Source organism: Puma concolor, chromosome E1 (genome assembly GCF_028749965.1).
Source record: "Puma concolor isolate L17-30 chromosome E1, mPumCon1.1.hap2, whole genome shotgun sequence".
NCBI lineage: Eukaryota > Metazoa > Chordata > Mammalia > Carnivora > Felidae > Puma > Puma concolor.
Genome location: NC_141680.1, coordinates 15,734,145 through 15,759,998, shown reverse-complemented (window position 1 = coordinate 15,759,998; position 25,854 = coordinate 15,734,145). Strand labels below are relative to the sequence as shown.

The 25,854-nt window shown below is 44.0% G+C and overlaps 1 protein-coding gene across 1 annotated transcript in view; it reads right to left on the bottom strand.

Moving 5' to 3' along the window:
- PRPF8 (pre-mRNA processing factor 8) overlaps window positions 1-21,879 on the bottom strand; it is a 32,762-nt gene extending 10,883 nt beyond the window's left edge. Inside the window, exons 1-24 of the mRNA XM_025915840.2 lie at window positions 21,759-21,879; window positions 21,458-21,568; window positions 20,794-20,962; window positions 19,263-19,427; window positions 18,966-19,184; window positions 18,626-18,838; window positions 18,374-18,499; window positions 18,188-18,293; window positions 17,103-17,293; window positions 16,854-16,973; window positions 16,574-16,763; window positions 16,319-16,438; window positions 16,075-16,209; window positions 15,588-15,717; window positions 15,000-15,196; window positions 14,276-14,482; window positions 13,988-14,151; window positions 13,709-13,835; window positions 13,388-13,580; window positions 12,925-13,112; window positions 12,521-12,759; window positions 12,140-12,286; window positions 11,739-11,949; window positions 11,420-11,536 (exon numbers count right to left, since the gene is read on the bottom strand). Coding sequence (XP_025771625.1) covers window positions 11,420-11,536; window positions 11,739-11,949; window positions 12,140-12,286; window positions 12,521-12,759; window positions 12,925-13,112; window positions 13,388-13,580; window positions 13,709-13,835; window positions 13,988-14,151; window positions 14,276-14,482; window positions 15,000-15,196; window positions 15,588-15,717; window positions 16,075-16,209; window positions 16,319-16,438; window positions 16,574-16,763; window positions 16,854-16,973; window positions 17,103-17,293; window positions 18,188-18,293; window positions 18,374-18,499; window positions 18,626-18,838; window positions 18,966-19,184; window positions 19,263-19,427; window positions 20,794-20,962; window positions 21,458-21,557 — 3,774 coding nt within the window. The 5' untranslated portion in view covers window positions 21,558-21,568; window positions 21,759-21,879. The remainder of the gene's footprint in view (window positions 1-11,419; window positions 11,537-11,738; window positions 11,950-12,139; window positions 12,287-12,520; window positions 12,760-12,924; window positions 13,113-13,387; window positions 13,581-13,708; window positions 13,836-13,987; window positions 14,152-14,275; window positions 14,483-14,999; window positions 15,197-15,587; window positions 15,718-16,074; window positions 16,210-16,318; window positions 16,439-16,573; window positions 16,764-16,853; window positions 16,974-17,102; window positions 17,294-18,187; window positions 18,294-18,373; window positions 18,500-18,625; window positions 18,839-18,965; window positions 19,185-19,262; window positions 19,428-20,793; window positions 20,963-21,457; window positions 21,569-21,758) is intronic.
- Between the last annotated feature and the right edge of the window lie 3,975 nt (window positions 21,880-25,854).

Sequence of the window (25,854 nt, the reverse complement as noted above, 5' to 3'; positions counted from 1 at the left end):
ATTATTTTAATTTTTATTAAAAAAAATTTTAACGTTTATTTATTTTTGAGAGAGAGGGTGTGTGAGCAAGAGAGGGCCACAAAGCAAAGAGGGAGACAGAGGATCTGAAGCAGACTTCGTGCTGTGAGCACAAAGCCCAACGTGGGGCTCAAACTCATGAACTTTGAGATCCTGACCTGAGCTGAAGTCAAGAGTCGGACGCTTAACCGACTGAGCCACCAGGTGTCCCGGAACTGTACTTTTTTTTTTTTTTTTTTTTTTACAATGTGAATTTCATCTCAATAAAAAAATCAACTAAGGCAACATAAACACTTAAGAGCAAATATAGTAAGTAATCCTGGGGTGGGTGGGGGAGAAAAAGGGATGAGAAAAACTACTAAAAATTAATAAAGGGAATAAAAACTAATGGGGCCACAGAAATTGCCTTCTACTATAAACAACTAGAAAACTGAACAAAAGGTATAAAACAGTATCTTCAGACAACTGACAAATAGGCAACATAGGCCTAAGGGCCATGACCCTTGAGGAAAAGGAAACAAATGAAGTCAACTCCACGACAGTCCCCCACAACTTACTGCCGTTTCTAAGCTGCAGCATACACATAGAGGAGTAACAGAAACAGGGCCCAATAGTCTCGCTCAATTGAAGAGATCAAGATTAGAATTCAGGAGGCCAAGGCAGCTACAATTTGTGGGGCAGAGGTACTGGAGAGAAGCAAGGTCTCCAAAAGAGATTTCTGGAGATCCATGAAGGGATTCCCCATGATTTTGGATGAGTACCAATGTGTATGGAGTAAAACTCCAAGAACACCCGAGATCAGAAAGCTGAGCAAGTCCCACAGGTCATATAAGGTTGGCAGCAGTTTGTGTTCCCACCAGCCAACTAGAGAGAACCTGTAATACATGGGAATTGGGTAGAGTCCCCAGAAGGTTATCAACCCAGCAGCAGAGATTCATTAGCCCCAGAACAAAGGGTGCTATAGAGTTGCTATAACTACGCTTAAAAGCAAGCCTTCAAAGGACCAAACTAACCCACAAGTTATGAACTGCACACCAGAACACAACTCAATACTCTTTAACAAAACATAACAAAACCTATAAATAATGTAAAATTCAAAATTTCTAGCATGTAATAAAAATGATCATTCATGCAAAAAGAATGAATTATCCATAACCAGAAGAAAAATCAATCAATAGAAATAGACCTAGCAATAACACAGGTGATAAAATTAGTAACCAAGGACTATAAAACAGCATTTAAAAAATCTTATAATTACACTGGAGTATATAAAGGAAAATATGAACATAATAAGGAGAGAAGATACTAAACACCTCGATGGAACTTTCCAGAGATGAAAATCATAATATCTGAAATAAAAAAAATACACCGATGGAATGACTCTGTAAAACTGCAAAAGAAAACAATGATTTACATTAACAGAAATTAGACAAAATAAACACTTTCCCAGACAGACAAAAGCAGAATGCATTCACTGCCAATAGATCATTACTATAAGAAATGTTAAAGGAAATTCTTTAAGCACCATGAAAACAACACCAGATGGAAATCTGGATCTACATCAAGTAACAGAGAATACCAGAAAAAGTATGTGAGTAAAATGTAAAAGATATTTTTGCTCATTTTGTAGTTTCTGTAAAAAAATAAAGTCTGTTTAGAACAAAATTAGCAACAAAGTAATGTATTTATAATACAGGTAAAGTTAAAACATATGACAAAAATACTACAAAGAATGAAGGGGGAAATGGAAGTGTAATGTGTGGTTCTTACACTATATGTAAAGTGATCTTAGTAGAAGACTAATGGTGACAGTAGACCATGGTAAGTCAGTGATGTACCGAGCAACCAATTAAAAAAAAAAAAAGAAAAAGAAAAAGCGTAGGGGCGCCTGGCTGGCTCAGTCATTAGAGCATGCAACCCTTGGTCTCGGGGTTATAAGTTTGAGCTTCATGTTGGGTGTAGAGATTCCTTAAAAATAAATCTTAGGGGCGCCTGGGTGGCGCAGTCGGTTAAGCGTCCGACTTCAGCTCAGGTCACGATCTCGCGGTCTGTGAGTTTGAGCCCCGCGTCAGGCTCTGGGCTGATGGCTCAGAGCCTGGAGCCTGTTTCCGATTCTGTGTCTCCCCCTCTCTCTGCCCCTTCCCCGTTCATGCTCTGTCTCTTTCTGTCCCAAAAATAAATAAACGTTAAAAAAAAAAAATTTTTTTTTTAAATAAAAAAAATAAAAAAAATTAAATCATAAATTTAAAAAAAAAAAAAAAATGTAGTTACTAAGCAAAGAGTGAAATAAACAAGCCCACTCAGGGTGCCTGGCTGGCTCAGCTGGTGGAGCATGAAGCATGCCACTCTTGACCTTAGGGTTAGGAGTTCAAGCCCTAAGTTGGGTGTAGAGATTACTTAAGAAAAATAAAATCTGGGGCGCCTGGGTGGCTCAGTCAGTTGGGCATCCGACTGCGGCTCAGGTCACGATGTCACGTTTGTGAGTTCGAGCCCCACGTCAGACTGTGCTGACAGGTTGGAGCCTGGAGCGTGCTTCAGATTCTGTGTATCCCTCTCTCTCTGCCCTTCCCCCGCTCGTGCTCTCTCAAAAATGAATAAATGTAAAAAATATGTATTTTTTTTAAATAAAAAAAAGCTTAAAGATGGAAAAAAGACACCCATGCAAACACAAAGTCTGAGTAGCACTACTATCAGACAAAGTAGACTTTAGGACAGAAAATATTACCATGAATTAAGAAGAACATTTCATAATGATAAGAAAGTCAATTAAGAAGATATAATAATCCTTGGGGCACCTGGATGGCTCCGTCAGTTAAGCATCCAACTCTTGGTTTTGGCTCAGGTCATCATCTCATGGTTTGTGGGTTTGAGCCCAACATCGGGCTCTGCGCTGACAGTGTGGAGACAGCTTGGGATTCTCTCTCTCCCCCTCTTCCCCCCCACCCCCACCAAAATGTTTGAAGAGTGTTAAAAAAAATATGTATATGTATATATGTTAACCCTAAATACATTTCATACCTAATTACAGAGCTTCTAAACTGTTTATATAAAGTAAAAACAGGTGGATGTTGAAGCAGAAACTCAAAAATAATCATGAACACTACATATTCCTTTCAGGGGTATCAACAGAGTTGCTTGTATGTACAGAAGTATCTATGTGTTTCCACTGTAAGGCCCAATTCTAATTTCAGCTGTCTCTTTAGGTACATGACAACACTCCATCTGGCACACTCCCCTGGTCATCATTTGTATGCAGGCTCAATGTTCCTTGGACAAAAGGTTTGTCAGTTTGCATTTTGATATCAATGCAATGGCTCCCCTCTCCCCTAAGCCTAATATCTTAGATGAATTCCTTGTTGGTTTTCCATCTGCAAGCCAATACATTTTGCCCAACTTTCAAGTATGTTCAACAAAACGTCCTGATCATTTGCCTTTTTATACAATTACAACCTATATGAGTCATTTTGTTTTGACTAAGTATTTTAAGAATTCCAGATTTCTGAACTTCAGAAATTCTTCATGCTCAAAAAATATACAATCTTCTTGAAAAATGTCACGTGGCTTTATGCTAAAAGTTTGGATGTCTCTAATAAAGTTAACCGTGTCTCTGAATAACCCCTTCCACAAACAAAACAAAAAAACCCCAACCACAAAAAAATGGACCTGAAAGAGGAAATAAATAAATCCACAATTATAGTTGGAGATTTCCAAGACTCTTCTCTCAGTAATTGACAGTAAACAAAAAAGTTATTACAAATATACAAAGACTTGAACAACACAATCATTCAACCTACTGGACCTAACTGACATTTATAAAACACTCTACCCAAAAGCAGAATACAGATTCTTTTCAAGTTCACAACCATAAAACAAGTATTAAGACATCTGGAAAAACGAAGATCATAAAAAATATATTTTCTGACTATAACAATTACTAGCAACTAATAACAAAAATATCTGGAAAACCCTCAAATATTTTAAAATTAAACAGCATACTTCTATTTTTTTTTTTAATTTTTTAATGTTTGTTTATTTTTGAGAGAGAGACAGAGCACAAGCAGGGGGAAGGGCAGAGGGAGAGGGAGACAGAATCTGAAGGAAGCTCCAGGCTCTGAGCTGTCAGCACAGAGCCCCACACGGGGTTCAAAACCACAAACCACAAGATCATGACCTGAGCTCAAGACAGACACTTAACTAACTGAGCCACCCAGGCACCCCTAAACAGCATACTTCTAAATAACATATGGGTAAAATAAAAACTCTCAAGGGAAATTAGAAAATATTTTTAACTGAATGAAAATAACCCAACTTAATCAAAATTTGAGGGATGCAGCTTGAAGTAGTACTAAGAGGGAAATTTACAGCAGTGAATGCTTATATTTAAAAAGATCCCAAATTGATCTAACTTTTTACCTTAAACCAGAAAACTTTAAAGCAAATTACACCCAACTGTAAACAAAAGGAAAAATACTATAAGAGCATTTTGAAAACAAACAGAACAGAGAAAAATCAATGAAACCAAAGCTGGTTCTTTAAGATTAAAAAAAAAAAAAAAAAAAGGCAAACTACAAAATACCAAATGATATAATCAAGATTTTAAGGTAAGGACTATGTTTTCTGGACAATTACTGAAGTGCAAGATCACATTGGCTGGAGTAACCATGGAAATTAGTCTTGAGCAAATAGCCGTCTTCAGATAGGTAAGATAAAAGGGACTTTCTAGGGGCGCCTGGGTGGCTCAGTCGGTTGAGCGTCCGACTTCGGCTCAGGTCATGATCTCACGGTCCGTGAGTTCGAGCCCCGTGTCGGGCTCTGTGCTGACAGCTCGGAGCCTGGAGCCTGCTTCCGATTCTGTGTCTCCCTCTCTCTCTGACCCTCCCCCATTCATGCTCTCTGTCTCAAAAATAAATAAACGTTAAAAAAAAAAAAAAAAAAAAAAGGGACTTTCTAGAGTTAGGTAACAGCGTGAACCAAATCACAAAAGCTACACTGAGCATCTAGCTTGTACTCAAGATGAACCAACAAAAACAACAGACGAACAGAAAGGAAGGCCATGGGCCAGAATGGGCTGGATCTGGGAGTAAAGTCAAACAGACTTGAGTAGGACAACTGTGAGGCTCAGTAAGCTCTTCGACTATAATTGGCTCTAGGAACTGCCAGCTGCATGGTTTTTATCACAAAACACACCAGTTGTATTCTGCAGTTACCAGTGCTTTATTTCTGGAGGGGAGTAAGTCTGAATTCCCAAGAAGTACCACAGTCCTTTATGAATAACAGGAGTATTCTACATTCCTTTACAATAGCAGGTCCCTGGGCGGCTCAGTCGGTTAAGCATCCAACTCTTGATTTCAGCTCAGGTAATAATCTCACAGTTTGTGAGCTGGAGCCCCATGTCACGCTCCACACTTGGAGCTTGGAATTCCCTCTCCACCCCCCAACCCCTGCTCTCTTTCTTTCTTAAAATCAGTAAATAAAACATAAAAAACAAACAAACAAAAAAGCCTTAAAAAAAAAAAAAAAAAAAGAGTAGCCAGAGTTGCTGGGGATTCAGGGAGGCAGGAAAGAAAATGCATCAGTGACTACATGTGCTACTAGGTACCAAGGTTAAGAACTTTACACTCATTATGCCTTTAAGTCTTCATAAAAGAAACAAATTCAACTTCTACCAACTTGCTCAACACACCTCATGACCCGAAACGAATGTGGAAAAATAAAAACTGATGTTAGGACAACAGGATTCTAGATACTTTCTAGGTCTTGTTAGTATTTTCACGGTAGCAAAAACACTTTATATGTTTTAATAATCGATTATGTCATTATACATTTATCCAAACCCACAGAATATATACCACCAAGATGGAACCCGAAAGTATACTATGGCTTTTGGATGATCGTGATGCGTTAGTGTAGGTTTATTCTTGGTAAAAAACGTACCACTCTGGTGCGTGATGTTAATAGGGGAGGCTTGCATGTACGGGGATAGGGAGTTCATGAGAAGTCTGTCCCTCCCTATTTCACTATAAAACTAAAATTGTTTTAGTTTAAAAATTTTTTTTTTTTAATTTAACATTTATTTTTTTTTTTTTAATTTTTTTGGGACAGAGAGAGACAGAGCATGAATGGGGGAGGGGCAGAGAGAGAGGGAGACACAGAATCAGAAACAGGTTCCAGGCTCTGAGCCATCAGCCCAGAGCCCGACGTGGGGCTCGAACTCACGGACCGCGAGATCGTGACCTGGCTGAAGTCGGACGCTTAACCGACTGCGCCACCCAGGCGCCCCAACATTTATTTATTTTTGAGAGAGACAGAGGCATGGAGAGAGGGAGACATGGATTCTGAAGCAGGCTCCAGGCTCCGAGCTGTCAGCACAGAGCCCAACATGGGGCTCAAACTCATGAATCGTGAGATCATGACCCGAGTCGAAGTCAGACACTTTACTGACTGAGCCACCCAGGTGCCCTTTTTTGAATTGTTTTAAAAAATTAAGTCTCGGGGCGCCTGGGTGGCGCAGTCGGTTAAGCGTCTGACTTCAGCCAGGTCACGATCTCGCGGTCCGTGAGTTCGAGCCCCGCGTCGGGCTCTGGGCTGATGGCTCAGAGCCTGGAGCCTGTTTCCGATTCTGTGTCTCCCTCTCTCTCTGCCCCTCCCCCGTTCATGCTCTGTCTCTCTCTGTCCCAAAATAAATAAACGTTGAAAAAAAAAATTAAAAAAAAAAAAAAAAATTAAGTCTCAAAATAAATAATGTAAAATAGAAGTCAAAACGAAACTCAAAAAAAAAGAACAGAGAAATACATCTCCTGCCAAGCGAAGATGTTCTCTTGAGGCCTTTGCCTCAGGCTTTAGACTTCAAGTCATCCGGACATGGTGAAAGGGACACCTTGGTGAGGGAAACAGGGACTGCCGTATTGGGAAGGTAGTGAAAGAGGCAGGAAGGCAGCAGTAAGGCCCTTCGGAACCTGAAGCTAAGTAGGCTGCACCTTGTAAGTCAGACTATCTATGCCCATCTCTGTGTTCCTGGTTATGCCTGGCCCTTATGAAAGCCCTGCTTAAACGTTCCAGCCTTATTTTCTAGCTCCCACTGGGACCGAAGAGAAGGGTCCCTGCCTGCACGCTTGGGCTAGTGTGCTGCACACACCCAAAAGCAAGGATGGTGAGAGCACCTAAAGTGGCAGTGGTGGCAATGACTGCAAGAGTCCAATTTTAGAGGACAAGAACAGGGCCACAAGGTGCAGCCACCTCTCACCCTAATGGATACTTCCCTTCTATTATCAACCTTGGAAGTGTTACAAGAACTATTTTACCTTAACACACCTCAGGAAACAAATTCCAATATTCTACTACCTGATCAAAACCCGGATCCCTCTACTTGATGAAAGCAAACATTTACTGAACAATTTACTAAATAATTTAACTTACTACATTTGCTATTTCATTCTCACAATAAGCCCTCAGAGCTAGGTAATACATCAGTATTCCTGTTTTTTGTTTTTTCTTTTACATTTATTTATTTTTGAGAGACAGAGCACAAGGCGGGGAGGAGCAGAGATAGAAGGAGACACAGAATCCAAAAGCAGGGTCCAGGCTCTAAACTATCAACACAGAGCCTGATGCGGGGCTCAAACCCACAAACTGTGAGATCATGGCCTGAGCTGAAGTCGGATGCTTAACTGACTGAGCCACCCAGGTGCCCCAGTATTCTTGGTTTAATTTACTTTTTTGAAATGTTATTTAAACCCAAGTTAACATATAGTATAAAAATGGTTTCAGGACAATTTAGTGATTCATCACTTACACAGAACACCCAGTGCCCACCCCCATTTAGCACATCTCCCCACCCAACACCCCTCCAAAATTCTCAGTTTGTTCTCTGTTTTTTAGAGTCTCTTATGGTTTGCCTCCCATTTTTTTTAAAAAGTGTATCTACTTACGTAATCTCTACACCCAACATTGGACTCAAACTCACAACCCCGAGATCAAGAGTTCCATGTTCTACTGAGCCAGCCAGGCACCCCATCATTGGTATCCCCATTCTATAGAGAGAACTGAGGCCCAAAGTGGGTGACTTATCCAAGATCTCAACTAGTTATGTGACAGAGCTATGATCTGAACTCCAATCTGACTTCTAACCACTATAGTAAGTCGCCTCCCTAATCTCTGACATTACTCAGGCTCTCACCTCTCACACATCTACTCCCTCGATCCCTACAACTCAAGACCACTGGCCTCTTCTAGTCTCTTCCTACTCACTCCCCGCTACCCCCAATAATCCAGGATCCCAATAGGGGCCAGCACTCTTGATTCTCCTGCATTCAATCCCTTACCACTCCACAACAGTCTACAGCAAAAGCCCAAAACCTGAACTACCAACAGAATATATCCACTTTGCCCATCCTGTCACTGAGTAGCTGAGTGCTTCTGGGAAGAACTCACACTCACAGCTGTCTTCTATTTTCTTGAAACTCACCTGGAGCACACAGTTTCTTCAAAAACTGTATCATACCCTCACCACTGTGACCAACCCAGGCAAAGCTGAAAAATTCAGTATTTGTTATAACTTCCCACTCAACCTTACATTCACATATATCCAGACCTCTTTTCTTTTAGGTTTAGAGGAGGGTTCCCTCTGCTTCCTCCCCTTTACTCTGCCCCCACTCAACTCTGGGGAACGCTGCTCCATCACTTACTACACTGGTCTACTGCACCCTGAACTGCTCCTGGCTCCTTCCTAATTAGAACATTCTTCACTCAATACCATTTAAAAATACTGCCTTGACCTATATCTCCCTCTAGGTGGCATCTCATGCCCTTCCTTTTTCTAGCTCTGGCAATTTGAAGGTCCTTGCTGTCTCCACTAACTCACTTCCCATAAAGCCTCACCCACTGCAATCTGGCTTCTATCCCCACTATTTCTGAAACAGCTCTTGCTAAGGTCACCAATGACGTCCTGACTGCCAAATCCAATGGATACTTTTCAGGCCTTATCTAACTGAAAGACTCTTAGGCAACTGACACTGTTAAATGCCCGCCCCAATTCCTGACATCCTTGGCTCCCATGACCCAGCACTCTCCCAGTCTGGCCATGCTATTGCTCAGTGTATCCTATGGTTCCAAACCTGTCCCTCTGCTCTTCTCATTCCTTACCCTGCGAAATCTTGCTCGCTCTTGAGTTTTAAACCACCTCCTAAACCACCAGACTCCTAAACCTACATCTTCAACCCAGATATCTTCTCCAAGCTTCAGACTGCAAAATATCTCCACTCGGACATCCTACAGGAGCCTCGAAGTTACCCCTGACTGCTCTCATTTTCTCACTTCATTTCTCTCTCTGAAGCTTCAAGCTCAAAGTATTTTACAGCAAATCTAAGAGATTATCAATTTAATAGGCATCACTAGGGTGGAAAAAACACACGCACGTGTGTGTGTGTATACATTTGTATATATACATACATATACATATACACACATACACACACACTCATTTTGGAATTGAAAACAGAGGATATAAGAAGTGCCTGCCAAACAGCTCCATCTGGATATTCCTAGGAACCTCAAACTTTTTACATCCTGAACGAAATCCATTTATCTTCCCTTCTAAACCTGCTCTTCTTCCTGTACTCTTCCAGTTGGCAGTGCCAATATCCATGCCAAAAACTGAGTGTTATTTTCCTTTCCCTCTGGCGTCCCACCAAAATGAGGCTGCTGATTTCACCTGCTAACTACTTCTCAGATCTACTCCTGTCTCCTCACTGCTCTCATCTCTATCATCAGGACTTCAGCAGAAATCCCCAAACTTGATCTCCCACCCAATTTCTCTAAACCCATCTTCCCCACAGCTACAAGAGTGAAGGACCTAACACAGAAAGCTGGGAAAATCATTCCCATGCTTAAGAACCTCGTAGGATTCTTTAGACACCTGGAAGGCTCAGCTGGTTAAGCATCGGACTCTTGATTTTGGCTCAAGTCATGATCTCACAGTTCATGAGATCGAGCCCCACATCAGGCTCTGTGCTGGACAGCACAGAACCACTTGAGATTCTCTCTCCCCCTTTCTCTCAGCCCCTCTCCCGCTCACACGGGTGCAAGTGCTCTCTTTCAAAATAAATAAATAAACATTAAAAAAAAAAAAACCCTCACAGGATTCTTAACAAGCCATGCAATCCCCTCCATGATCTGGCTCTTGGTGATCTGTCTCGCCCCCATCTCCTAACAGTCCCTACTCCATAACTATACTCCAGTAAACCCTGAATTTGCACAGCTCCACACATTTCATGCTAGTTACCTCTCCATACCTAAGGGTGAAGGAAGGCCCTCCCTCATCTACCTCATCACACATTACGTCTTCCAGGAAGACTCTCCTCTCCTTCTCCCAGACTGGGCTAGTCATTAACTTGAGTGTTCTCACAGATTCCCAAATAACACCATAGCTTTATAAACACTACATCCTAGTATAGTTCTCTTCTCTATGGATCTTGTCTCTCCAACTAGGTAGGTGAGCTCAAAAGTACATGCAGTGTGCACAGAGCCTTGAACGCAGTAGTTATCAATAAACACCAATGGAATGAATGAGTTACGGAATTCTTGTTACCTGACCCTTAGAGAGACCTGAAAAGGTAAACTCTCCCCTTGTACTATACTCAAAATGGGTAAGAAATTTTAAGAAATACTAAGGGGCTCATGGTTGACCTAGCCAGAAGAGCATGCGATTCTTGATCTCAAGGTGAACAGTCTGAGCCCCAAGTTGGGTATAGAGATTACTTACATAAGACATAAAAGCTAAGATACAGAAATGTATCCCTAAAAGCACTGTTTGGAGCACAGCCTAGTAAGAACCTGAATTTCTCTTTTTGGCATTATTGATGTTCTTGAGAGCATCAGCCAAGACATTATGTGCACCTTTACGACACCATGGAAAGACAGCAGGAAGAACAAGGTGACGTTTTAAACCTCGCAGAAGCTTAGATATGCACTGTTAACAAATTTCCAGATTATTTTTTCTTAACTCCAGCTGCCTTCAGGTGGGTGTCTGGAAGCAACTGAAGGGGAAAATGAATACTAGTTATACTTGCTTTTTAACATACACACTGTTAGTGGTTAAAAAATGAGCTATATGAATAGACAATAAGCCCCCTGGGAAGATGTAAAAAACGTCAAGTTTTGTCCCAATTAAAGAATCCCACTTCTACTCTTACCTTAACTCAGTCATCACACGGACAATCCCTACAGGGTATTCTCAGAAAGGAACTGAGTTGATTTGACACTCTAAGGTTCTATATCATAAAGCATAGAAACTGGTACACTGAGCCAAGCTGGGAAAAAAGGAGAGCAAACCAAGGGAAGAGTTCAAAAGGATAGGAGATGGATAGAGGACGTGAAGGAGGTTGGGGCTGACTGACTTATATACCTTGGTGAAGGTGGTGGAGCCAGAGGCCATCAGAATCTGACGCACGCGGTTGTGGAAACGCTGCATTGACTCATCATCCACTCGCAGGAAACACTGAGCTGTCCGCTCTTTAGTAACCTAAACCACAAGGTCAAGGTTAATTTGTCTCTGATACTGTTATGGGAGCAAGGACCAACTCTGACACCACAACCCCTCACTAAGCCCTACCACCCAACAAAGCTCAAATGACTGATAACGAAAAGGTGTGATGTTCCTCACCCTATGTATCCCGAAGGTATGGGGGTGGAAATGCTACTTCTAGCCCCTTTCCGGACTGTACCTCATTCTGTAGGTTCCAGACCCCATCCTTGTGAGTGAACTCCTCATAGCTGGTGCGGCATTTAGGCAGGATGCGGCACTCAAAGCCACACATGTTGAACAGCAGGTTGGGGTTGTCCTTACTGTACACAGATACGAAGCTGTTCTCCCACTGAACTGTAGTCACTGATCGTGGCAGACGGTTCTTGATGTCCCAGAACACTGCCCGACCCCTGCTCACAGGGAACATATGGTCACATTAGTCTCCTGGAACTTGAAGGAATTTCCCTCAGAAGGCCAGACTGACAATATCCTAACAGAGTACACTCCTCCCACACAGGACACAAAGTCATAAATTCCCTGTTTTCTGGGTCCCTCAGACCAATGTCCTTCCAGCTTCCACAGCCCCCAACTTAAACTCACAAGTTGACATCGTGCTTCATGAGGCGCATGCGGGCATCTCGGGGCCAGCACTTCTTGTTATTATAGCCAACGATATTTTCATTGTTGGGATCAGGATGCTCTGTCAGGTAACGCTGGATCAGGTCCCGAGCCTCATCTGCTGTGAACCTATACCAGCGAGATGTGTGGCTGAGACCCAAATAAACTGGAACCTCATGAGACCTACAGCTTTGTAGAACCCACCTCCAACCCCCATCCTACTCACGGGACTTCATTCCATTTTAGAGCCCCGATCCAGCAGCAGGAACCTTAGTTCCTCAACTAAGGAACAAAAGCTGTGTCCAGAGGCTGGGCATATGTCTTGATGCCCTGCAAAGATAAGACTCCAGGCAAGGTCCTCACCTGAAGAAAATATGTATGCGATCAATGTATCTGCAGAAGAGACGGATGGGGTGGGCAGCCTCGGTGGCTATATCCTGGAAACTGAGAAAGTCATTTGGCATCTGAGGGGGCCCAGCCATCTCACTGGCCCGATGTAATCCCAACACAAGCAAATCCATCACCAGGCCATAGTACTGCACAATGAATGAGGCAAACTGCAGGCCTCTGATGATCCCGTAAGAATTTGTATGGTTCATGTCCTAGAAAGAAAAGATTTACAAACTCTTGGCAATTCTTAACCCAAGGCCATGTCTGAAGCCTCTCTGGGGGCTTATCCTCTTTTGTCCTCCCTTCAGCAAATCCTAACGCAGGGAGCCAGACACACCCCTTCCCCAATTCCTTGCTACCCTGCCCCTAAGACATACCTTATAGTTGATGACCACGTTGTTCTTGGCAGTCATGTAGTCGGCTATGTTGTGGTCTACGATGAGTCGCAGCAGCCTATTAAGCAGGGTCAAGTCGATCTTTTCATACATCTTTTCAAAGCGTGATTCCAGCATGACATTGCACTCACCCTCACTTGTCTCCCACACATCCTGCAGATTATTGATGCCTGAGAAGTAGTCAAGACAGGTGTCCAGCAGGTTAGAAATTCCCATCCCGTAGTAGCTACCACAGTCCATAACCTCATCACACTGCCCTCCATTCACACGTGTGGACTGATAGGAGTGCCAGTGTTGCTCAGTTTCACGTCAATACTATTTCCTTGGCACTACGCAGCAAGAGTCAGCTACACCACCTGGATGAGAACTTTAATGTAGAACTCAATTCACCTCAAATCAACCCAACTCACCTCAATTCCCAAGGGCAAACCCAGAAAAACTTTACCTTGGCACCACTTGTAAACAAGCAGAGGGGGTGGTTCTGTGTCAGCAGGCTTGATCCACGGTGGGAAAAGGCGGCGCTTGTCAGCTTCATACCACAGGTACTGGTCCAGGTAGGCGTCAGTGATCTTCTCCAGTGGCTCCACATCATAAACCGGCACCAAGTGGCTATAGAGATCCATGAACTCAATGCCCACCTGCAGAACAGGGAAGCTGGCTTACACGGATCCACCAATCACTTACTACTACTCTTGGTAGCAACCCACTACTCTTGGTGCCATGAACGAATAGCAATAGACAACTTGGGTGGGGGGGAGCATCTTACTTCTTTAAAGGCTCTCTGAGTGAGGAGGTGACGTTTGATGCGGGACAATGCCTCATGGGGGTTGTCATAGGCTTGCTCGATCAGACCTAGCTCCTCCCTCTGAGACTGGTTTAACCGAGACTTCACACTGATAAGGAAACAGGAAAGATGAATGGAAAAACCAAGAAGGAAACCAAAACCAGAAACCATGGAAGCTAAACCTTCTTTCTTTGGACTGTGACAATGATGCTGTCCTTCCCGCTCTCACCTTCCCAAAGGAATCCACTCTCTACTCTTTACCTGTAAGCTTCTTTGAGCCGCTCCAAGGCCAAGATGAGCAACTTGGTATCATGCTTGTAGGAGAGTGGGGGGAACGGGATGGGTGAGAACCTCCGGCTCTCCAGCCAGTGCACAGTGGTGGTATACACTGCCACCGCCTCCTCCGCTGTGATGTACGGCCCATCCTGCAAAGGAGACATAATTAGCCCCCCAGTGTAGCCTAATCCCCACGGGACAAGGCATAGTCCCAATTCTGCGGTCTATTCTCCTGCCCACTCCCCACACCCAGCCCAGCCTAAGCTGCCCAACCTTCAGGTAGTTGTGCTGCCGCTCCTGTTCTGCCTTCAGGTAGAGCCGAGTGAGGCGGCCCAGGTTCTTTTTGCAAACAGTCTTGTCCACAGTGGCTCCACGGCGGATCCGTTCTCGGTTGTAGTGGGCAGTGTTAGTCCACCAATCAGCCTTGGCCTTCACATATCGAAGGATCATATTCTCTATGGGTGTTGGCAGCCCAGGTACCTGAAAGTGCAAAAGGCACAGTGAGAAAGTGACAGGAGCCACATAGCTCCCAAAGGGAGTCTGAGAATGATAATCTTTTTTTTTTTTTTAACATTTATTTATTTCTGAGACAGAAAGAGTGTGAGCGGGGGAGTGGCAAAGAGAAGGGAAGACACAGAAACTGAAGTAGGCTCCAGGCTCTGAGCTGTCAGCACAGAGCCTGAGGCAGGACTTGAACACACAGACTGTGAGATCATGACCTAAGCTGATGTCAGACACTCAACCAACTAAGCAACCCAGGCACCACCCCCACCAAAGTTTTTTTTTTCTTTTAAGAGAGAGAAAGAGACAGACAGACAGAGAGTGGAAGAGGGAGAGAGAAGCCCAATGCAGGGCTCCATCCCACAACCCTGGTTCATGACCGGAGCTGAAATCAAGAGTCGGATGCTCAATCGAGCTCACCAGGTGTCCCCGGAGCGGTAACCCTAACCCTAGGAAAATGATGTTCCTGCCTTCTCAGAGTTGGGGTGACACCCACCTTCCAGGGAATGTTGGCCTTCCAGCAGCGCCAGGCTTCACTGAGGTGCTGCAGGATCGTCCGCGCCTTGTTCTGTTTAATTCCCTCAGGCATCATGTCCAGAATGTCATGCATCACAGCTGCCCGAAGCTCAAGGTCAAAATGTGACTCCACTCGCTGCTTTGTTACAGTCTTTGCCACCCCCTTAGAGTGTCGGCCTAGAAGTGAATTGATTAAAGGCAAGATTCATTGCTCTCAGTGAGTCTCTACCATCATGTCCCCTCGTTAACCATGGGTACACTGAAATCAACAAGTATAAACAAAGTGACCACACACCCAGCACATGCAAAAATGACAAGCTACCTCAGATAGTCACAACAATGCTTCTGAGAAATTTCCATCCTACAAATCCAAGATAGCCTCAAGGCCCCGGAGAGAAGCCCAAGAAACACAGTGCCAAGTCAGAATCACTGAAGAGCGGGACTTAGAGGCAATCCAGCAGAAAGGAATTCTCAGTCTCAAACAAGGGGAGGGGACATGATGGGAACATATGATCTACCCTTGAAGGGATTAAAAAAAAAAATGTTGGACACAGAGAAAACCACTCACCTTCAAACTGTCGGGCCAGGAGGTTGCCTAGCCACCGCTCCAACAAAGGGGTGATGCCACGCATGAAAAACAGCCAGACCCGCCAGCCTGCAGCCCAGAAGCCACAGCCAGGGCCCTTCCCTACAGGGCCCTGTGGCCCCAAGCAGAAATCAAGAAAGTAAGTTAGCAATTCTTTTAGAGAGCAACTGAAAACTGGGCACAGGTAGGGTCATGGGAAACATATCAAAGACAATAAAAGGAAAAGAGGCAAAACTCCTGGACTTCAACATCTAAAATAGAATAGGTGAGAAATTCTAAGGTACAAACCAGTAACTGAAATTCCCTATTTAAAGGTGGGCTTTTAGGGGAAGTGTTAAAGTACACACAGTGAGGGCAAGTAAGGACATACTTAAGGCCTCTCTCCAAACAGGTCCCTGGAAAAAGCCCTGACTAGACATAAAAATTAAAATGGATTGGAGAAAGTGCGTGCATGAGGGCAGGGTCCCACCGTGTTGAAGCGGTAATAGATGAGATGTTTTAGGTCCTTGCACATGCGAATCTGCCGCATCAGCTTGTACTTGTAGCGGTACATGCCCGTCAGCTGCCCCACATGGGCAAAGATATACTGCAACCCATCTGCCAGCTGCAACACAATTACCCCATCAGGCTTTAAGCTAGAGTCAGTTCCATGATGAGATCAGGCTTCACTCAGCTTCCCCCCTGGGGCAGGGATCAAGGATACCTAGCCTCACCTGGAAGGCATCCACATTGCCCAAACGATACTGCACATGACTGTCTACCACCAGCTTAGTTAAACGCAGAACTTCTCGACAGAGATGGAAAGCATTCCCAAAACGAGATTTCTTTCTTTCCTGGAGAAGATACCAAAAATACAAAAAACATTAATTAGCAATGGTCCAAACTAGATGTACTCCTTCCCCAGAGGACAGAGCAAAACGAGTAACATCCCTCAAACCCAGAAGACCCTTAAGGTGAAATGCAGACACCTTGGTGGTGAGGGTCTTCACAGGCTTAAGATTGAAGTTGTAATCCAGGTGCAGATAGTTGAGGTTTTTACGGTGAATGAGAAGGTTGAGCATGTTGTAGCCCTGGCGGCAAACCTGTAGCCCCACCTCCACCCAGTCCAGCTTCGTGGACTGAAAGAATTTGGTGGCTTTGAAGGAACGGAACAGGTATCTGGGGTGGGAATAAGAGGGAGAGTGAGAGTTAGCTCCTGATTATGTTTGGAACAAAAGAAGTCTGAGAAATGACCCTCAGGCACCTTACCTCTTCTTTTGGGCTTTAGGGGGCCGGTGCTTCAGGGCATTCAGCACATAGTACTTAAGCAGTTTCTGGTAGGAGACTCTCACTTTCACAGGCTGCCCAGCAGGACAATGCTCTCGATACCTGGGAAAACAAGCCAAGCAGAGTTAGCCCATCTCTCCTTCCAGTCCCTCTGGTAAAGGCTGCAATCCCACCCAGTTGTAGTGTTCTCTCCAATACATTCATTACCATCCCCCCAGACAGAAACCTTACCAGTTCTTGACAAGGGGGATATCCAGGGCCCGGCGGGTGCGACCAGAGCGTAGGTTGAAGGGCCGTGGGGCCCAGAGGAGAGCAATGCCATTGGCTGTATTGTCTGTGTAGAGGGGTGTGTCCTTCAGGAAGGGCTCCACAAACTCTGGGAGCTCAAACTCCTCATCATCATCAGGCAACGGTTCCTGGCTCTGAAACGAGAATCCCCAAGAGTTCAGCTCCCACTGAACTCGGAAGAAAATTGGGATGAGAAGAAAACTCTCTGGGGCCAAGCACAGTGGCTACATCTGCCATGGAAACTAGGCTGCCAGACAAGAAAAGCCCTAAAGAGCCAGGGCAAAGGGGGCCAAGGGAGCAGAGAACAAGCCAGGGCCAATCAGGAAAGCAAGCATCACTCCTCACACCCCAAATGGCTCATCCCCAAGGGCCTCCCAAGGAGCCCCAGTACCTTACACAATGCAATCACCTCCTGCCCAAGCTCCAAAACCTGAGCCGGGGGAAGGAGGTCTGTTAAGAACACTATGGAACATGGGTAAACATCAAAAACATTATTTCAAGTATAAAAGGTCAATCACAAAAGATCACACACTGAAAGATTCCATTTATATGAAATCTCCAGAATAGGCAAATCTACAGAAAGATTAGTAGTTGCCTAGGCAAGGGAGGTTCAACAGAAATAGAGAGTGACTACTAATGGTGCAGGAATTTCTGGGATGATGAAAATGTCCTAAAATTGCCTGTACAGATGGCTGAACTACTCAGAATACACTAAAAACCACTGAACTGTACACTTTAAATAGGTGAGTTACATGATACGTGAACTCTATCTTAATAAAAGGATTCCAAAAAAAGCCATAATGCAAACGGACCAGAACAGACTATACAGAAAGCCCCAATCACAGAAACACAAATTAAACACCAATAACTTCGTTTGAGCCAAGTGCCAAAGTGTCCAATTAGCTTCAAGCTCAAGGGGAACACTAAAGCAGATGACAAACACGTCTCCCTCTAGCTGATTTCCATCTTAAGCCACAGTCATGAAATTTCTCTTGCAAGAACGAAGGTCAAATGTTCCTTCTTCTCACCTTGACAGAGTGCCTATGAGAAATTGGGTTGATTAAAGGATCAAAGTAGAAAGCTGGCAGATCAGGATCCTCAGTTTTGATGAACACAACGTTAGGAGTATGGTACCTAAAATGGAAGAACAATCAGCTCAAGTTCTCCTGACTCTCCAGCCTTCTCTTTTCCCCAACATGTATTCTAGCTCTCACCAGGTGAGGTGGACATGGTGTGGAAGATTATTGTACAGATAAGGGAAAGCAATCTTGTATTCAGTGCGGATAGGCTGCCGGATGATGATCTTGTTAATATCATTGAATTCATTCCAGTCTTCATCCCTAGGGTACAAAATCAAGGATGAGCAGACCAGCTGGGGAATTTGGAAACTACAAACGTTTCTCAAGGATCAAGATTAGATCTTATTCAACCCAAAGTACCTAAAATCCCCACTCTCTTCAACTTACTGGAGGTTGATGTCTCGAACAAGAGGTTCAAATTTGGGGCCTCCAGGAATGGCCATATTGAGTGCCTTGGAGGTAAAGAAGGCCTTCAAATCAAACAGATAGAAATAGTTGTCATCTACTAAGTCTGTCAGGAGCTGATTGGCCAGGCGATAGAGAGTGGACATCATGGGCAGTGTGAACTGCCAGCGCTGGTAAGTGGAGCCATTCACATACCTAGGAAAAAAAGACAGGCCTCTGTCAGTTAGGTATACCAGCTAGCCAAGCCATTCTACCTATTGCTCTCCCAGGACTCCTGGAATTCCAAAACTCTCACAGGAGCAGTAACTTAACCATCACTCACTTCCGGCTGTCCCTCAGTGGCTGGTGGTCATAGAACCAATCCAATACAGGGGCATCCTCTTCAGGGTCCAGCTCTAGCTGAATGGCCTCCAGTGGCTCAACATCTAGGATGTTGTCAGCATAATCCAAAGGTGGCTCTTCATCATCAAAAGGGGGGAAACGCATCCTCTTGAAATGCCTCCTGTCTCTTTTTTCACGGCGCATCATAATCCACATTGACCTAGAAGCCAAAAATGTCATACTATGGTTTCTGTTCACTGTCCCCAAACCACCCTCCCCCCATTCCAGCCCTTCTTACCCCCACTGGGAGATGTAGACAGGCTCAATGACCCAGGGAATCTCATTGACAAAAGAAATGGCTCCAGTGATGTGGTACAGCACAGGCACATCTCGAATCTGCTCCCAAGGCATAGGCATGTTCTCCAGGAGTTTCAGTACTGCATGGGGCATATACTTTAGGGCACTGCAACATTAGGGAGAAAGACGATTGTAAGTGACAAGGTGTTCTGCTACCTGTGCCATGCAGAGAAGCCACATGCTATCAGAGTACAGCATTCCACAGAAAAGCCTGCCTTACAGTCCAAACTCCCAAACTTAGCACACAGGCCTTCCTTGACTAGAAGCCCTGCCTCCTCCTCTCCAATTGTGCCACTCTTCCTCTTCAACTTCACAGTCCTACAGTATTGGGTTTCTTTTCCTCTAGAGATCGTTTTCGGGCTGTCACACATTCTACGTTCTCTGTACCTTCCCATAAATAATAACAATAAGAGGCGCCTGAGTGTCTCAGTTGAGCGTCCAACTCTTGATTTCAGCTCAGATCATGATCCTAGGGTCATTGGATTGAGCCCCATGTCAGGCTCTGTGCTGAGATTCTCTCTCTCTCTCTACCCCTTTCCTCCACTTGCAGTCTATTGCTCCCAAATTAAAAACGTAAATAAAAGAAACCAATATTAAGTAAAATTATTCATCTTAAAAAAATAATAAAATATTTGTCATACTTTATTGTAACCATCTGTCTCATATCGGCCATGCCACTAGACTATAAGATCCAGAAAGGCCATTACATCCTATTCACTGCTCTATCCCTAGCACAGTTCTCAAAAAATACTTTTTATAACCAAAACATATGGCCCTCTTTTTTTTAGATGGCCACCTTAGACCATTAAGTGGCTAACATTTTTGTGTCCAAATAGAAAGGAGATTTGCTAAGGCACTTATACCTGTATTTACTCAGCTTGGGAGCAGAGAAAAACAAGAGTATAGAGGCTTCAGGAGTTAAATATCCCGAACTTCAGGATTCTGGTCACTGAGGAGTTACTAACAATAAGAATGAAGTGTCCTGTTCTGAGTTCCAACCCCTTCAAAGATAGGGACAGCTTAACATAGCTTCAACAGGACGAATTAGAGGCAGATCAAGAAAAGAAATCAGGGCAATCAAGGGAATAACTGCAAGGGGCGCCTGGGTGGCTCAGTCGGTTAAGCGTCCGACTTCGGCTCAGGTCATGATCTCGCGGTCTGTGGGTTTGAGCCCCACGTCTCAGAGCCTGGAGCCTGTTTCAGATTCTGTGTCTCCCTCTTTCTCTGACCCTCCCCTATTCATGCTCTCTCTCTGTCTCAAAAATAAATAAATGTTAAGAAAAAAATGTTTTTTAAGAGAATAACTGCAAGATCTGAAAATTATCACAGAATCCTAGTTTTCTCCCTTTGCTTATAACCACCAAGATGGGCTGTCATTGAGGATTCCTGTCCCCAAATGAGAGCTGCTATCCAGACAGGAACAAAGGAGAGGGGCCAAACTGTAAATGAAATAATTCCAAGAGGTTCCTTACCCCAAGTAGACCCTTTTGTCATGGCGGAACTTCCTGTTGGTCATGTCTCCATGGTCTCGAATGATCTTCCTAACGTGTTCTGGGGGCATGTCTTCCTTCTGAGCATCCACAAATCCAAACTTCCGCTTTTCTGCATAGCGCTTGGCCTGTAATTGCTGCCATTTTCGGGCTACAAAGACAACTCAGTTTAAAGATCTACACACCCTCAGCCTAATCATCCCCACCTCTTGCCCCAGGGTAAGCTCCTGTCTGGATGTATGAGGAAGGGGTGGGCATACAGTAGATGCACTCCTTGCCAATTCTCTTACCTCCCTCTGCTTTATTTTTTCCTTTATCTCCTTCATCACATTTATGACTGTCTGACATTCTTGTTACACATGTTTAAGTTTTTTATTGTCTACCTCACTCATTGCAACTTAACCCTTATCAGAGTAGGGCTTTTTTTTTCCATTGCAATTGTTTCCCCATTGGATCAGTGCCTGTAAATAACAGATACCTTTAACTACCCTATTAGATTAAAAAATAAATGGGGTTATAAGTGAGCTGACACCTCATGCCGACTTAACAAAACGGGGAAAAGAAGCAAACCCGCTGCGCGCACGCGCACACCCGCCCTAAGCCTCCCGGCCCGCAGGCGCCGGTCCCGCACGCGTTCTTCATTCACCTTTCTCCTGCAGCTTCTCCTCCGACATGTAGTCTGGCAACGGGGCTAGAGGGCCGGGCACCGGGTTACCCGGCCCTCGGTAAGGAAATACTCCGGCCATTCCCGGAGGATCTGGGGGGGCAGAGAAATTAAAACTGTATCGAGCAATAGGGCCCGGGCCCAGCAGGAACGCGTCAACACCCCCGACCTGCAGTTCCTCCTTGCTCAAAGTATGCCCAGCCCGGCCCAGCCCAACCCTCAAGCCTTTCAGCCCGACCCCCTCACACCTCCCGCAACACAGCCCTTAAAGCCCGCCACGAACCCCCAAAGGCCCCCACACAGGTAGCCGCTTTCTTCGCAGCACAATGGCGGCAAGCCTACGTCCGCTGTGCGTTCCCAACGCCGGGAAGTACGCAACTCTCGTTCAACAGTCGATCCAATAGGCGCCCAAGTGCCCAGACGGATTAGAGAGCTCACCAATTAGAGTTGCACATAGGACCAGAGGGGGCGGTCCATAGGCGGAAATATTAAAACGCAAGAGGGTGGGGTCGGGTAGGCGCAAGCCCCGCCTCCCTCCTTTTTCGGGCTGCTTTTGGGACCTGGGGTAGATGGATCTAGACTTTAATCTGCGATTGGGGTCCATCAGACTACGCAGACCTTAGTTTTGAAAAATAAATTTGTAACAATCTGCACGTTATACTGTGTCTAGTTTCATAAATGTAGGTTTGAGGTCCGCTAGCTCGGAGTCCATCCTTCTTTTGTTCATGCATGCATTCGTTCACTAAGCCATCTATTGAGTGCTCAATATGTATCAGGGGTTGTAAACAGCAGGGGGGAGGGGAAGCCAACCTCATGGAACTCACAGGGTAGCGGCCAAAGGACCCAGGATCTTGTAATGCAATGTGATGGGAGTTCAGGGGCAGGACATTTTAACCCTGCCAGTGAAGTCAAGGAGTTAGTCAATGCACCTAGAACAATAAAGAGGCCATGGAGATCAACATTGCTGGGTGACCTTTCCCCTCCTCCATTCTTTTCTCTCTCTCTCTTTCTCTCTCTCTGGCAATGATCACACCATGGAGTATATACTGGACATAAATGCTTCTTGATTCCCTCAGGCTCTGCCTGTGTCTTGCTACTTGGATTGCTTTCCATCTCCTGCCATCCTGGTTTCACTTTCTATCTCTCTTATTGCATCCTAACAACCTTAAATCTGACTTAGTCAACAGGTAAGTTTGTTTGAACTCACACAGTCTACTGTGGAGTATGCAGAGGAATTGTAACCCATACAACCTCTCAAACTGGTTGAAAATGTAGGACTCAAAGGTGAAATGATTAGAGAAAAATGCAAAGGAGAGTCCAGACAAGTAAAGATTAGTAAAGATTTGATGGAAATGGGTAGATGTGAGGGATTTGATGGGGGTAAAGAAAGAGGAAGGAGAAAGAAATCCCAGGTGGTGGAAACTGCTAGAGTTGACGTTTAGAAAGGAGAACCAATAGGGGTGCCTGGTGGCTCAGTCGGTTAAGCATCTGGCTCTTGGCTTTGGCTCAGGTCATGATCTCACAGTTTGTGGGTTTGAGACCCACATCAGGCTCTGCCTGCTTGCGATTCTCTCTGCCTCTCCCCAGCTAATGTGCACTCGCTCTCTCTCTCTCAAAATAAATAAATAAACTTATAAAAAAAAAAAAAAAAAGAGGAACCAATATGGCATGCTCTGAAAACAGCCAATCAATCTGGCAGCAGTAGAAATTCCACTCTTGTCATTATTATGTTCATCATTGTCATTGTTGTGGAGTCCTTCCACCTGCATAAGGTTGGGTGGGAGGTATTGTTCTAAACCCTGGTAATATCCAAGTGTTATGGAAACTGGTCTGGATCACCTGACAGAAGAACCAAGTGGCACTTGGAGAGCTTAGAAGGCAGGAGGTTTATTTTACACCGGTGGGTTCAGAGGAGATCATTCTCCAGAGGTCTGAACCCAGAACATCAATAGAGGGGACAAGTTATAGTCTGTTACTCCTGCATTCCTCATTAGTAGTGATTTGGAGCCTGAGGCAAGCAGGGTGGAAGAAGAACCCAGAAGGGAAGTCTTCAGGCAGGGACTGAAATTCCCTTATCAGTACTGTCGGCCATCATGTAACAGATTTTTTCCTATCACTAGTATTGTGTATAGTTTTGTCAATAGTACCAATGTCAACTTCTGGTTTCAGTTGTTCTGCTATTGTCATGTAAGAAGTTTGCTACTGGGTGAAAGGTAGCAAGCTGCTGGGAATTCCCTGTACTATTTCTTTATTTAAAAAAAAAAAAAAGATTTTACTTTTACGTAATCTACATCCAACTGGGGCTTAAACTAATAACCTCAAGGCCAAGAGTCATGTTCTCCATCAACTGACCAAGCCAGGAGCCCCTGTACTATTTCTAAACAGCATTATTAAGATATAATTTACATTCCATAAAGTTCACCTCTTTTAAAGTGTACAATCCAGTGACTTTGGGCATATTTATAGAGTCATGAAATTATCATTACTATCTAGTTCCAGAACATTTTCATCATCCCCAAAACAAACCTCATAGCCATTAGCACTCACTGCCCATTTCCTCCTACCTCCTACCCCTCAGCCCTAGGCAACCACTAATTTATTTTCTGTGTCTATAGTTTTTTGCCTGATCTAGACATTTCTCATCATTAGTATCATAGAATGGTGATCCTTTGTGACTGGCTTCTTTTACTTAGCATGTTTTTGAGGTTCGTCCTCAAAATATACACATACATACATACACACACACATATGTATACCTATACATACATATACATATATACAAAATCTTCTCTGGAGAAATGTCTATTCAGATCCTTTGCCCATATTGAAATTGCGTTGTCTTTTTATTATTGTGTTCTGGAAGTTCTTTATCCTAGATATAAGTCCTTTACATGATTTGCAAAAATTTTCTTTCATTCTTAGGGTTATCTTTTCATTTTCTTCATGGTGTTCTTTGAAGAACAAAGGTTTTAAAAAAATTTTTTTTTCAACGTTTATTTATTTTTTTGGGGACAGAGAGAGACAGAGCATGAACGGGGGAGGGGCAGAGAAAGAGGGAGACACAGAATCGGAAACATGCTCCAGGCTCTGAGCCATCAGCCCAGAGCCTGACGCGGGGCTCGAACTCCCGGACCGCGAGATCGTGACCCGGCTGAAGTCGGACGCTTAACCGACTGCGCCACCCAGGCGCCCCTAAGAAAAAAGGTTTTTAATTTGGATGAAGTTCAGCTTATCAAATCTTCTATTGCTTATGATTTTGGCAACAAATCTTGGAGAAATTATTGCCTAATTAGGGGCACATGTGTGGCCCAGTCAGTTAAACATCAGACTCTTGATTTTGGTTCATGTCATGATCTCACGATTCATGAGTTCAAGCTCTGAGTTGGGCTCCTCACTGACAGCACATTGTCTCACTCCACAGAGCCTGCTTAGGATTCTCTCTGTCCCTCTCTCTCTGCCCCTCCCCCCTCCAGTGCATGCTCTCACACAGGTATATGTGAGCTCACGTGCGTGCTCTCTCACTCTCTAAATAAACCTAAAAAAACCTGAATAATATTGGAAAAAAAATGAAAGAAATTATTGCCTAATCCAACTCACAAACATGAACTCCTATGTTTTTTCCTAAGAGTTGTATAGTTTTAGCTCTTACATGTAGGTAGGTCTACGATTCACACTGAGTCACTGAGTTAATTTTTACGTGTGGTGAGAGATAGGAGTCCAAATGAATTCTTTTGCATGTGGATATCCAGTTGTCCCAGGACCATTTGTTAAAAAGACTATTCTTTCCCCTTTGAATTGTCTTGGCTCCCTTGACAAAAATCGGTTGACCATTTGTTCGTTCCTTGACTCTCAGTTTTATTCCATTGATCTATATGTTTCTCTTTATGCGCTCTCTGTGCTATTTTTGCAAATTTCATGTGAGCCTAACATTATTTTTTAAGTTAATAAATAAATAAGCGACTTTAATCCTCAAAACAACCTTACAAGATAGATGTTAATATTATCCCTATTTTAATGATGAGAAACCCAAGCTCAGAATGGTCGAGTAATCTGTCTTGGGTTACATGGCTAATTACATGAAGTATGTGTAGGTTCTAACAACTTTATATGCATTAGTTCACCTGATTGTCACAATAATACAACAGGGTAGTTACTCTTATTAGTCTCATTTCTAGATAAAGAAACTGACAACTTGCTCACAGACAGTAAATAATGTCCCCACAGAGAGTAAATAATGAAGCCTCCGTCTCACCCTAAGCGACTGGATCCAGAGCTTATAGGCTTTTTGTTTGTTTGTTTTTTAAGTAAACTCTACCCCCAACATGGGGCTCAAACTCACGACCCTGAGATTAAGAGTTGCACGCTCTACCGACTGAACC